Source organism: Microdochium trichocladiopsis (genome assembly GCF_020744255.1).
Source record: "Microdochium trichocladiopsis strain MPI-CAGE-CH-0230 chromosome Unknown B0I36scaffold_10, whole genome shotgun sequence".
Lineage (NCBI taxonomy): Eukaryota > Fungi > Ascomycota > Sordariomycetes > Xylariales > Microdochiaceae > Microdochium > Microdochium trichocladiopsis.
The window spans coordinates 1,403,536-1,417,477 of record NW_025763553.1 but is presented as its reverse complement, the minus strand read 5'-3'; the positions used below and the strand labels follow the sequence as shown (position 1 = coordinate 1,417,477).

Sequence of the window (13,942 nt, the reverse complement as noted above, 5' to 3'; positions counted from 1 at the left end):
GATCTGGGCGCAAGGGGAGGGTGTCATAAGCCTCGGACCAGGAGCTCAGGAGGAGAAGACCAAGGGCACAAGCGTCGCCGCCCCTCAAGTGGTAAGGTGTCTCGAAAGAACCATCTCACTGCGGGAAGGAGAAGCCAGAGATACTGACCAAAATCTAGGCTGGACTGATTGCATATCTTTACAGCTGGGCAGGCATATTCTGGGAACCGGACGGAACCGAAGACTATGGCTATCACTACACCCAGTCCATGAAAGAGTGGCTGATTCTCGACCTTGCCTACCGCCGCCACGACATGGCGGATCAGGTCATCCTGCCCAGTGGTGTCACACTGCCTTATCCTCCGCCCGAGAATGTCAAGGTCGCCTACAATGGCGCCCGGGGTGATCAAGCAGGTAAGAGATAGCACCATGCAACGTGAGCAAAGGCGCACAAAGAGCCGTGTTGACGCCAACCAGACTGCTCGAGAAATGGCAATGCGCCAGTGTACCCATACGGCAACCCCATCAATGGGGAAGGAGGCGCTACACCGGCACCTCCAGATGCTCCTGGCGAAGGCGGTGATGACGATGACGACCCGGATGAGCCCGATGTTGAGACTGGAGGTGGTTCCGGTTCTCCGCCGCCGCCGCCTCCTCCCAGGCTCCAGCACATGGATCCTGACGAGGAGTTTCCGTATTTTTGTCCGATGGCGCCTGATGGCGGCCCTCTCATTATCGACAGTCTGGACGACCTTCCTTTCACCTTTACGACTGTGCCCTCGGTGCTCCCGACATTTGTGCCACCAGGTGCCGTCAACTCATCGTCTGCTCCACCAACGTCGACAACATGGATGACGAGCTCAACCTCACCCTCGACCTCGGTGTCTACTCCGCCAACATCGTCAATGTGGACGACAAGCTCAGCCTTAGCATCCGCGCTGCCGACACCCGACCCAGTCGTGGAAGCGCTTTGCCCCAGTGACTACAAGATCCAGTTCTACAACGAACCGACGGCGGAGGGCTGTGCCAACGAAGACTGCACTACCTGTGCCGAGGATTTCCACATGTACTGCAGCGTGATTGAGCGAGACGAGCACTGCAACTGTGCCTGCCAGTGGAACTCTGGCTGCATGTCGGGGGCCCCTGAGCGAGGTATGTGCTGCATCAACCAGTGTTCTTTTTTGTGTTTTTTAATTGCCTGGAGAGGAGGGAATTGACGCTGACCAGACCTCCATTATCCAGGAATCTGCGATACCCCGTGCGAGGACTCGGAGCACGAAGACCGAGTCTGCCTCCGGGCCGACATCAACCCAACCTCATATCCGTTCGGGTAAGTAGCCGCGCATGCCCTTTCTTTTGGTTCCCCCTTCCCCCTAGTGGTGCGCCTGCGCTGTACTACTGCCATTACATACGTATGTAATCACCCTGCTGACCCTCGGTTCTCTTGTCCTTCCCTTTCCCTCACACACAGCCGCTGCGACTGTCGATCCTTGATAGTCCCGCAGACGATCCCCTGCGGGCACGACGAGGACTGCATCGAGTTCGCCTGCAGGGCTAAGCAGCACGCGGCCTGCACGTGGTCGTTCCTCGGCATGGAACAGGTCGAGCCGGAGTCGTTCTGCGAGTGCCTTGACAACCGCGGCCGCCGCGGTCACAGGGTCCAGCGCACCCGCGACCGTCCCCGTCATGATCGACGAAAGGTGTGAAGAGGTTCTCTTGTTCTGGTGGTGATGGATCAGGTGTATGCGTTTGCTTGGTCACATGCGGCCGGACTGCGGCTAATGTATGCGTAGACCGTTGCCGAATCGACGCGATAAAGCATAGTGGTGGTGGTGCCTCTGGTGTGGGCACCAGCGGAGTCTAGGGAATTATCCGCATCAGTGCCGAGCAGCACAATGAAGAAGTGGGCGCCCACGTGCTGCTGCAACGTCTCTAACTATGTCATATGTAACCTGCTGCGTTAACAATGGACTGCCCGTCATCGATGAGACGCTGAGAAGCGATACTGGCTTCATGATTGATTGTGCCATACTTTGCCCCCGAAAATGAATTCATGACAACCACACGAGTGCTCCGTATCCTCCTGTATTCCTCGTATCGCTCGCCTTGTGATCAATGAAAATACACGTTCTTGGCCAAGTACAACGTTACAGAGGCCCTGCCGGGCAAAGCTCGTGTTTGAAACATTTACATCTGACTCGTGACTGTGAGATGATTGGACCTCGGGGTGGTTGAGATGAAATACTGCACGGCTTCTTGCATGACGTCTGGCTGGTTGGTGACTCGGCCATTTGGAGGGTTTTGGTTACGCTTTTATTCTTGACGGCCTACACTACACTGCCACTACAAACTTGTTTGAGACACTCCTAGGCTGGTAGACCGGCAGACACTGATGTGCTTGATTCAAGCAGCATCCTTTCATCTGCCAACATGATGTTGGTCTTCAACAGGAGCCAGCCCTACAACGACGACTAGTTAAACCACCTGCTGTGGCTGTGAAACTTTTGCGGTATTGTTCTAGGGCGGCTTCACAAATGTTGCGTGCCTTTTTTTTGGGCGTTCCGAGGTTGGTCTTTTCATGTAGCGCGGAAAGTCCTATCTATATACACGGCGGTGATCACTACTTCGATTTACATGGGACGTGCAGATAGATATTTGTTCTCTCTCCCGTCGAAATGGTCGCAAATTTGTTGCCATGTATACGTCGAATATCGGCGTGTCCCGCACATCGGTCTCTCCTTGCGTGTCCGATGCCCGTCCTTGCGCTTGTCCTGACTGGCCGGGAATCTCCTACCCGATGATGTAGGTACGTGCGATGCCGCAGAATGTGAGAAATGAGGCCTCCTGGGACAGAATAGTTGCCTACGCGTAGGTACCTACCTATAAGTACCTACCTAGGTAGGTAGGCAGCAGTGCAAGAACGAGGTCTTTGCGTCTCTTCTCCGCGGATCGCCCGCCCGCCCGCTCGCCCGCACAGTCTGCATAGGTAGCACCAGCCAGACCAAGGGGAAATGTATCGATGGGAGAGCAAAGGAAGCAAAACGGATGGGCATGTTCCCCCCCCTCTCGACTCCCCTCCCCCTCTCCCCTCTCCACCTGGGTTGCTACCCTGATACTTGCCGGCATATGTATGCATGTGGGACGGCGACCAGGTCTGGCTTTCCCCGGAAGGCGTTATTAGCAGAGCGAGGGGAGAGAGAGAGGGGGAGAGAGGGAGAGGGTGAAGGGGAACGGGAACGGCAGTCAAGGAAGGTCCCTGTCTGCTGCCTGCGCCGTTATTCCCGGGTCAGACGTCTACGGGGTGAACCCGGGCTAGATGAGAGATCGGGACCTCGTCTTCTTCGTATTCTCGAAGTATGTCTATGGATCACTTCAGGCCACGTTACATATGGCGGACAATCACTCGTGAGAGAAGAGCCCATGTGCCATTTATTTTTGAGGGTGCTCTGGCGAGACATGTCTGTCACAGCCATCCAAGGTCATGGGGTTCGAGCATCATCTGGTTAATACTGCCATCTCTCTAGAGAGACGAGAGGCTCAAATAACCGCATGACTGCATACATGCAGCTGCCTCCCGCCTCCGCCTCCGCCCCCCTTGCACACATGGTGCAACGATGCTCCACTGTTGGGTCGCAACCCCATGGTCAAGTGGGTGACTCGAGATCCGCCTCCTCCATGCTCCATGCTTAGTCTTACAGGCCATGTCGAACGGGAGACATGGAGTCGAGCGGTCAAGGGACAGGCGGCGGCCACTCACCCCTGCATGAAATTGTTGCCTGACCTTCCTTGCGAACGGCGCGGGCCGCACCCGGCAGTACGCTTTGGCCAAGGTTTCTCGCTTGCCCTGTTTTGCCCTGGGTCCCCCCTGCTCGTCATGTTTCGACAACGCTCGGCGGTCCCCAGTGAGGCTGTGTAGGTTGGAAGCTTGTTGTTGAATGCGGAATCGACGTCACTCCAGGATAGAACGAGGCTCTAGTCTAGATCGCATGGGCTCACCCCAAGGACTGCAGAGGCAAGCGAACTTGCTGCTAGAAAAGCTCTGGCACGGGCAAGAGCTTTCCGTGTCATAACTATTCTTTCATCGCTCTGTGTCTGGCGTGACATCTGCAAAAGTCATGCATGCCAAAGTGTGCATGGTGCTGGACACAAAATCAGTCTTCGCCAAGCCATAGGTCTGGCAGTCTTGTAGCATCAGTCACGCGGAAAGATGGATACTGACATTGTGCGAGAGAATACTATATGATAGTGTTTGATCAAAACGTCCATTCGGCACCCGTTCTCTGGTTCACACTCAGCCGGTTGTGTTTCCGGTGCGAAGTGGCGATGCGCACCAGAATAAAACCGTGAGTTGAACGGCAAGCACGAATTCGGAATAGACCCTTTCAGAGCGAGTGGGCATGCGCTGCAGAACCAGTCCCGGGGAAAGGCCTTTCCTTCCATGCTGGCGACTCTGAGTAGAGCTGATCATACTTTGTACTCCACGTTTTCGATCGCGATAAACAACAACAAGCTCCGGATGACGACTATGACGTATGGCGCCATATCCTCGGCGGCTGTGAGCTTAATTTCCAGAGTCTGAATGCCTCGCGTGAGCCATGAACACTGTTGGTTTCAGACCCTTGAGACATGACACATGTTGTCGAAGCTTCAATTCATCGCCCGAGACAGGAGTCATTGTCCTGCGCGTGACTCCTGTCTTGGACCCCTAGTAACCCTTTGCAGGTGTGAGCAACGATTCAGTCCGAGCATCTCTGAAATCCAGCCGAGTCAATTCCGAGCCGAGACACGTTTGCGGGCAACATAGATTGTGCGAAGGTTCGTCGTCTCGCCCCGTCTGGGCGGCCGGGCTGTGGATGCGAAAGTTTGCCGTTGACGACAGATGTTTCAGAAACACAGGATGTTCCCTGTGTGTATGAGTCGGAGAGTGAAGAACATCTCCGGAATGATGATTATCCTGAACAACCAGGAAATCTCGAATGCCGCCCTGCTTTGGCAATTTATCGTACCACGTCCGTGAAGTGAGAGTATATCTAAGCCTCATCTACTCCTATGATAGCTTCGTGAAACCCTTTTCACAGGCATTGCCCTACCAGAGCTCTGAGACATTGTCTGAGTCCGGCATGCGGAAACTCAAATCTGTGCATGTGACCAGAACATAGATAATATTCTGTCCTTCCCGTCCCTATCTCTTGTATTGATGCATCAACGGCGGTCTGGAAGTTTTCTAGACGCAGAGGCTGGCAGCCAGCACATCTCGACGGTGATGCTGGTGCATGTTGATGATTGCTCGACAGCTGGAGAGCCCAATAATTACATGAAACCGGAGTGTCTCGATCGTTGTTTCGCCCGTTATGAAGCACAGGATCGCGACCTACGTGCGTTCCAGCCAGAGGACAGACTTCTTGCGACATTCATGACTTGTGTTGTTAGTTGACACTCTCTCTTTTCGGCATTTTCGATCAAGGCTTGGTACGTTGTGGCAGGGATAGCCTTGGGCAGGGGCCAATAGTCAAAGCTGCGCAGTCAGTAGTTTCCGAGCCCAACTTCTGGTCATGCTCGTTCCGAGCTTGCCAGAGCAATCTTGGTCGTGTATGTCGTCTGGACCGCAGGACGGTGGTGTACTGCGACTCGTCTCTGGGCAAACTTGCGGGACGAATCACATCTCAGCACCACACCGTCGGGACGGGGAGCTTGCTGAGAAGAGCAGAGGCTTTGTGATGACGGGCGGAGGCACAAGATGTGTGGCTGGAAGTCGTACCCGGCTGCTGTGATTGGACAGTGGGCCGTGGTAGAGTGTGGTGAGACGGATCATTCTTGCCACGATCAACTGAGGTGTGGATGAGCTGAGCACATGTCTATTGTTGGCGAGAGTGATGGTGATGAAGACACGCACGTGTGGTTGTATTGCTGGCAGGCACACTTCAGGGAAAGCCAGAAACCACAGTGCAGCCACTGCCATGGCCTGGTGGAGCACACAGATGGCGGAAGGCGCCGTGCAGCAGCCTGGTGGACTGACACTTGGGAGGAGGCCACACCAGCTTCCCGAGGTCATCTTACGTACACGGGCGTCTCTTGCACTGCACACAGTCCGCGGGCAGACGACAAAAGAGCCCATTACGAGCTGTCCTTGATGGCCCCGATCGTCCCGCTTGTGATGCGGTTCCTGGGCACACCCTCTTCGGGCGAGCGCCCGCGACTTGTGCCAACCGCGGTAGCCGTCAAGCCCTGCTAGTGCCGACGCCCACGGCCACTATCACAATAAGCTTGATGGTGTGTGAGGCGGCGGCGGCTGGGTGGCGGACGGCAACAATAGTCGCCTGATTCCTGCACATTGAAAGACCACGCGGCCGAAACAAGAACACCACCCCGTTCGGTGCGAAGGCCCTGCCGACAGGCCAACCACGGCTGATCGAGACTGATCGGGCCATGCCTCCATCCCATGGCCTCTCCACGAAGAAGGGGCTTCCCCAGAGATGCAGTACCCCATGGTGCTGATCAGCGCCGTTGATTGGAGCATGCACAGGACTCGGGCCAGTGGATGCATCATGACGCGCAGGCGTGGGCCGTAGCTCACGGTGACGGCTGGCTACTGCAGCATCGCCAAAGCATATCGAGCAACAACACCACACGACTCGAGGCCAAACCCTCGCCAGAACCCACACGAGTCGACAATACGTTTCCTCCCTTGAGGTACGCACCCTTGCTACGTGAAGTGGTTGGGCCAGGACGTCAGGTCGCATGGCGCTGCAGCACCCATCCACCATATTCAGCTCCCATCCATGGCGGCCAACATCCGAGCATCGCCTCCAATCCTCTCGATGCCCGCGTCGCGATGCCAATGGATGGCGGGGCAGCAGCTACACCAGGCCGCACACCCTAACCCCATTAGTCCAGGTGCCAAAGTCCCGCACTTGGCAGGCCAGGGTCAAGGATCGTCATGGTTCAAATGTCCACGCAAGGGGGTTCGCGCCAACGACTGCAGCCGAGCATCACATCACCCTCTCTCTGCATCCACAACACAGCCGCCATTTCATTCCTCCTCGCGATTTAGTGATCAAGGGTGCCTCATGTAACCCCCCCAAAGTCTGAGTCAGCTTCATCGCCGGCTCTTCTCAGAGGCTCTCTGACAGAACGCTGGTCCGGGGCTGTGGAAGGGTCGTGCTGGGAACTTTCTGTGTCCTCGCGTTTCGAGCGCTCACGTCACTTGGTACTTTTTCGAGGAGACCAAGTGGTTGATGCAACAACATTCTCACCTCCGCGCCGGGATTAGTCCTTCCCTCCTCCAATACTGTCTTTCTCCATCCCAGAAATGTCGATTGTGTTTCAATATCCGGCACGACTGAAGAAAACCGGTGAGCTTAGCGGCATCCCTGATGCATGTCTCACGGCTGGCTAAATGGAGGTATCGGGGGAAAAAAGCAAACTGAGCTGCAAGCCCCGGGAATCGAGACATCGTCGTAGATAAGCGCATTCCCCTGTTTCCACATACGGCCGATAATGCCGCCGATGCTGCTGACTGCAATACCAAACCATCGGGTCATGGTGGGACGAGCCGAAAGCAGAGCGAGCAAACAGTGAGATATGACCTGATGCAGGGGTCCGATGAAGCGGCGCCAGAACTAGAATCCCCGCTCGTGGTTGCGTCTCAGTCAGCGCCAACCGTACAAAGTGACGTGCTGCCTTCCTTCACTGCCGCCTGAAGTACGAGCCCGCCGGCACTGTCCTCAGTTACGAGCACGTCATGTCTTGATTTGAGCCTCGGGTCCAAACCGTGCCACCACTCCTTGGCCATCACAACGCCAGTTTCCTCCCTCTGAACCCGGAGCTGTCGCTGGGTTCGAACATCGCATTTCGCAGTCCGGGACGGGTAGTGTAGGCAGCCCGTGTTCCTTGCTCACTGTCTTATGACAAGGGCATGAGGGGTGGAGTCCACCTCGCCCCCTGCACCCGGAACAGGGCACGAGTAGCGAGAGCAGACGAGACAGGGGGGAACCTGGATGGCTGGCATATCAGCTCCGGTCATGGTTCGCCGATGGTCAGCGTCACCACCAGACATCGTGAGATTGCCAATTGTTCGTCGACATGCATGTTGGTGAAGAAGCGGCATATTGGGTGCTTGGTGGAGGCTGAGCTTGTTGCAGGGGGGTTAGGCGCTTCACGAAATGTCATCGCAACAGGCCCAGACCAGACCCGAGCTTGTGATGATTCGATCTGGTTTGCGCGACCGTCGACACGCGACACTCACTTCAAATCTACTCTGGGTCTTCATAACACGCGGCACACCATCATTTCACGCACAGAAACAAAAGCTGGCACATAGCACCTCATCCATGCAGATCAGTCTGAGAAGGCCAGGGGCATATGATGCAGTCTGGCAGCAGGACTCGATAGTTCCAAAATCGCCTGATTTGGTCAGCGACCAATATATCATGCTTTGCCGTTCCAGCGGGAAATTACACGGGGCGCTGCGTTTGTGACCATGAGTGTCACGACGAGCTTCAACGCAGCACCTGTCGACATGACGAGCGAGCGGAGTGGCTGGTTGCATGTTGTGCGGGTCCTGCAGGCATGCTCCGCTTCGAGATCCTCGAGGATCGGTCCGCCTCTAGCCAATTCGCGGCACGTTATGGAGCAAGCCGCACGACTGCCCCATGGGGAGAGTGCTTCGCTGAAGTGGCCCCGGTTACGAGGTGAGTGCAGCGACCAGGGACCTGTCAACTGTTGCCTTGATAAGCTTGTGATCGCGGGCAGAGACCCCAGTCTCCGCAAAGGCACGATCGACATTTCCTTTTGGGCACGAATGCACACCCAGCGACAATGAGCCAACATTCGTCGTAGCTCGTCAGAACGGGATTGGCGGTTGACGGGCCTTCTTCCACCGTTCGAACGGCGCTACGCATGCAGAGCAGACAGCGTTGGGTATAGCGCCATGCGGAGAAATACCTGACCTTTCTTGGACACATTGTAATCCGAGGAGCAATCTCTGCCTGCTTGTGAATTAGTAATGAAGCGCTCTTGTGATGAGTGCATAGAGCCGGAGCCCTAGTCAGTTGTGCGCCGATACCAGAAGCAGGCCTGTCAGCCACACACAGATGGGGTCGAACTGCTTGACGCTTCAAGGCCCATAACAAAGGGTAAAGAAGCCCCTGTCTTGACTCTGACTGAGGGCCTCGAGGGCGGCTTACCTCGCATCCCGTAAAATGCCCGATTCTTCCCGGCGATGTTATGTTTCGACGCGGCCCCGGTTTGGCCAAGCAACGCACGTCCCATGCACAAGATAGATGCCCATGCTTGCCGGTCCTGGATGGAGGGAAGCCGATCTGCGATGTTTCGACATCCCCCCTCGAGGTCTATAACCGGCATCCTGCGTGTCGTAAACGACCGATGGCTAAATGCCACGACTGCACTTGGCGACCGCGTGGAACCACGCGAGCATGCAGCAACAACACAACAATAGCAGCAGAAGCAGCGGCCGTGCTTTCGGTGCTTTTCCTATTCGTGGCTTTTCCAGAGCCCCAATGCCTGCAGAAACCTTGCGCCCTCCTTTGTCCTGAACAGATCATCGTGGTCGTCGACGACCGGGAGGTAAGAGAGGACATCGCCCATGCAATGCGGGAGGGGAGGAGGTGGGTGTACGCTGAAGGATACCTCAGATCGTGGCACCTTTGGCGATGCCTGCCATCACACTGATGCAGACGCCCGTCTCGAGCTCGGCCTGTGATAACGGCAAGGACGAGCCTGCATGGAGACGCAAGCATGCACGACATTAACTTTTTTTTTCGTTATCAGTCAAAGAAGCCAGCGATGACAGCGACGGAGGATCGTGGCAGACGAGAGGCATCGTGGGTTTCAGGCAGCCAGACATCGGAGAGGGGTTACCTGGGCCCTTGTCTGGGCAGGAGCAAGTTGGGCGCCGGGCAGGACCGGGCCAGACCAGACCAGACCAGACTTGGGCTCGCTCGCTCAGTCACGATAGCTTCATGTCACAGCCAGGTGTGAGACGCAATCTCCCTCCCTTGCTCCAGCCCAGCCCAGCAAAGCACGCACCCCAGCCGCCCCCGTGGCTGGCTGTCTTGCTTCCAGCGGCTTGCTGCAGCTGCAGGCACCCCCAGACGGCTGCGTTGCTTGCCGCAACCTGATTTGCTGACGACGTCGTCTCGAGAGCGGCCCTCATCCCATCCAGCCAGGTCTCGCCTTGGTCTTCCCGTTCCTCCAGTTGGGCGCCCATCCCCTCCGACCCGTTCCCCCTCCCAGGATTTCCTTTTTCGTCATGGTTTTGATGCTATCGTGAAAGAAAAAAGGCGCACGAGCAACATGCCCGCCGCCCCATGCGCCGTCTATCCCGGCCCCCTCCCCCGCTGTGTCCTTCTCGACTAGAGAGTCTTCGGCTCATGTGCCCTCATCTCACTACTCCGGACTGTTGCTCCTCCTCCCTGCCGTGCCGGTCACTGCCATATTATTCTATGCCTGCCCTGCCGTCTTTACCCCAGCAATCTTTTGCCCCGCTCCCCCAGATCCTTGCCGGCCGGGGCCGCCGCAACGAGGAACGGGGGGAAGGACGACGAAACGTGGACGCGCGTGCAGGTTCCCTCTCGCCCCGCGTGCACCACACAAACGCATACCAATCTATACCATGCCGCCCACGGTCCAGACTACGATCCATCATCATGCACGGTGATCGAGAGCCACCACAGGAGAGGGACGAGCAGAGACACACATGATGGGAGAAAGAATAGTGGAACAGCCAGCCAGCCGCCACAAAACTGCGGCGAGACTTGTACCAACATGCAGGGTGGGCGACCGGCCTAGCTTCTTTTCTTTCTTTGTCCGATATGCTGCTGTGCCGCACTGCCCCTCGCTCACTTGTCAGGTCCCGTGCTATCCCTTTTTTTTCGGCAGAGTGGGCGCCGACAAGGGTCACGATGCTGTGGTCGATAGTCTTGCCCATACTGCCTGGAGTGCTGGTGGTAGTGGTGGTGGTGGCGGCGGCGGCTGCGCTTGTCCCGCCTTTTGTGATTTCCACAAAGCGTGGCGCCACCAGCACTTTGAGTCCTGCGCTTTTCCCGCTGTCACTTCCCACCAACCAATACTGTAAACGGGGAGCGGTGCGTTGTCAGGATTGGGCACCTCGAAGGGGCTTTCTTGTCGGTCTTTCAGCTAGCCACCCAAACTTTACAGCTGATGCTTGTGATCGTAGAAGGGGGGAGGGGGCGCACGGGAAAGTCCACGATGCCGGGGCTCGGAGTTACCTGTCACATCACACACTCGCTCCCTTCTCCAACTGGTTCGCTCCGCCGTGCGCTTCGCGAAGCTTGTGCTCGGAGGTCCGCACCGAGCGAATATTGGCCGAGCTTTTAAGGCCTACCAGAGTAGAACTAGACCCCGAATGTGTCTCGTCGCAACCAAAGGGTTCACTGGCAATGGCTCTCACTTACTCAATGGCACTTCCTTTCCCCCCTCAGCCTCGCCTCAGCTTCAAGCCATGAGCCGAGGTGCCAGCCGCGCGCACTCATCTTAATGCCCGTTGCTGCATCAGGCTTGGACCTCGCGATGAGTACGTACCCTGGCGATGCATGCGCCCGACCCTTGGGAAGGAAACACTACCTACGAGACTGATGGGCGAAAAGTGAGGCGGCCGGTCTTCTGTATATAGCCTAGTAGCGGCCATGCTAATTGACATCAGCCGAATACTGGGTGACATGTCATCAACCAATATCTGGCAGCCGGAGGGAGATTCGGCAACTCCTTATCGCATATTTCAAAGGATACGGCCAGACCTGGATATCTGGGCATCTGGGACAGACAATGTCTTATGCATGCTGTCTGGTCGAGTGAGAGACGAAAAGATCGTGAGATTCTCTGGACGTAATTAGCTTTGCGCAGGCAAGGACAAATGCATACCCAGAATCATTCCATGATGCCACTCTTGGCAGCGTGCATGAGTGACACGCCCGCGCCCCCCCTTGCGAGTGCAAGCTGCTGAGGGGCAGGGGATGCCTCAGGAGGAGCGCGCGCGCGCGGATCGGAATTTGGGAAATGCATCTCTGCAGACACAAACCACCACAAGCCTGTTTGACGTGGCCAAAAAAAGCCAGATGGGCGTCTACACGGAGTATGGTGAATCTGGCCGGGGGTTTGTCCGCAAGTGCGACGCTGGGGTGGCACTATATCCTCCCGCCGACCAATTGCCCAGCCGGCAGATCTGGTAAGCATATGCTTGTGGTATGGAAAAGGCGCAAAAGCGTGATCAAAAGTATCGTTGGCTGGCACATGATATCACGGGCCAGAGAGCCAGGGCTTCCCCAGTTTGGACAATGAGGATTTTGTTGTTGTTGTACGACGAAGTCGATCGCTTATTGGCTGGGTGCCACCGTCTTCTGCACACTGATTGTGGTAACGCTTTGAGCACCGTCGGACAGCCCAAGAGCCGGGTTGTAATGAAACTTAGCCAGTTGCCTCGAGGCTCGAGAGGGACGTCTGCCTCCCGCGGCTGATGCGAAGCATCGAAGCCAGCAAGTTGGCGACTTCCAAAACACCAACATTAGACACGTTAGTCCTTCATGCTACATAGGACGATGACGACATTTTCAGGAAAGCCGGCGTTCAGGCACAGAAGTCCACTCGCCCTGCGCCTGTGCCCAGGTTGAGTTGCTGGCAAATTGTGGATTCACAGTCCAGCCGCCGTGCCGCACACAGAGCCAGAGCGTTGCAGTTGCAGCTTCAGGGGGAAAGCCAGAGTTCTGGCCCCACCATGGCCGGCGCTTGCCTTTGCTCCTCCTTTGGCTGTTATCTGATGCTCGACCCGGAAGGACCCTCGACTTGAAAGCTTCACTGAGAGATCGGAAAGTGGCGATGATATGGTGTCGCCACAAGGTCAAGTTTGGTGATAGCTGTGCCCTTATCTGTTGAGGCAAGCAGCCTTCGGGCCTGCTCACAGCTCGAATCGCACAGTTAACAGCTTGCTTGCGATTCATTGAGCGAGCCATGACGTCGAAGCGCAGTGGTTTGGTGAGAGGCACTGACGCCTGATCTTGCGGGTGAGGCGTGTCGGAAGATACCGTGATCGGCGATGAGGATCGGCCTGTGGGGCGGCTCGTCGCTCTTTTGGACGGCGTATGCAGATTGACCAGGAACGCACGCCACGACTCGTGCTCCCTCCCCATAGCCCTAAGATGTGGCTACGTGCCTGTAGCGTGTTTGCTGCAATTGCTCGTCCCATTGCTCGCGGGTTTGCGGCTGCGTGCAGGGCGCCTTCGAAACGACGATTCAAGATTATCAACAGCAGTCGGAACGTACCACGAGAGGGACTCTGACCGCCGCCGGCCCAACCCAGCTTCCATTGCTCTCGAGGGCTTTGAATAGCGGGTCTTGTTCGCCGATTGGCTGCAGATTACAAACTTTGTTCTCCTTTTGGCACAGTAGTCTCCAACTTGCCCTGTCTGCCCCGGCCCGGCTCGTTGGAGGGTGCGGAACTTGAGAAACGTCCAAGGAGCAGCAGCAGCAGGAACGAATTCAAGTCATTCGAGCGCAATGCCAAGCGAGCCAGCCTCTGCATCGATCGTGCAGGAAGCTGCGGGCAAGTCCGGGCAGAACCTTGAGTCTCTTTCGGTCGCCCCAGTCGATCAAATCGAGAATATGCTTCGGAGGGCTGGTGAGTGAGTCCCATACTGCTGGCCAGTCCGGCTGTGGCTGCCAGGCTTGCGGAAGCTGTAGCCAAGCATCAGGTGGTCGGCGCCCGCCCACGATGATATGTCGGGCCCTCAAGCTCGCCCCAGAGGAAAGCAGCCCTGACCGGTTTCGAAGGGACATGCTCCGAGTGAGACACGGACAGATTTGGTGTGGTGATGTGCAGATGTGCAACCACGAAATGCACCTGCATTTGCCCACTTTGGCGAAGGTCCCTTACCTGCCTGGCGGGCGTTGTGCCGTCTCGAGACAGCACGGGCCGGGGAGGTGGGCTCAC

General features: G+C 56.6%; 4 protein-coding genes across 4 annotated transcripts; 1 reads left to right on the top strand and 3 right to left on the bottom strand.

Moving 5' to 3' along the window:
• Positions 1–530: 530 nt before the first annotated feature.
• Positions 531–1,274, top strand: B0I36DRAFT_29528 (uncharacterized protein). The gene has a single exon (XM_046151848.1). The coding sequence runs from the start codon at positions 651–653 to the stop codon at positions 1,194–1,196; it is 546 nt and encodes a 181-aa protein (XP_046007357.1). The 5' UTR covers positions 531–650; the 3' UTR covers positions 1,197–1,274.
• Positions 1,275–5,635: 4,361 nt separating this feature from the next.
• On the bottom strand, positions 5,636–5,938 carry B0I36DRAFT_353854 (uncharacterized protein; the record flags this gene model as incomplete). Its single annotated transcript, XM_046157246.1, has 1 exon — positions 5,636–5,938. One exon carries the CDS (start codon positions 5,936–5,938, stop codon positions 5,636–5,638), a length of 303 nt encoding a protein of 100 aa, XP_046007356.1.
• Positions 5,939–8,406: 2,468 nt separating this feature from the next.
• B0I36DRAFT_353853 (uncharacterized protein) lies at positions 8,407–8,942 on the bottom strand (the record flags this gene model as incomplete). The annotated part of the gene is made up of 2 exons (XM_046157245.1): positions 8,407–8,871; positions 8,928–8,942. The coding sequence occupies 2 exons, from the start codon at positions 8,940–8,942 to the stop codon at positions 8,407–8,409; spliced, it is 480 nt and encodes a 159-aa protein (XP_046007355.1).
• A 1,381-nt stretch (positions 8,943–10,323) lies between these two features.
• B0I36DRAFT_333871 (uncharacterized protein) lies at positions 10,324–10,992 on the bottom strand. Its single transcript, XM_046155276.1, has one exon. It carries the CDS (start codon positions 10,925–10,927, stop codon positions 10,436–10,438), a length of 492 nt encoding a protein of 163 aa, XP_046007354.1. The 5' UTR covers positions 10,928–10,992; the 3' UTR covers positions 10,324–10,435.
• Between the last annotated feature and the right edge of the window lie 2,950 nt (positions 10,993–13,942).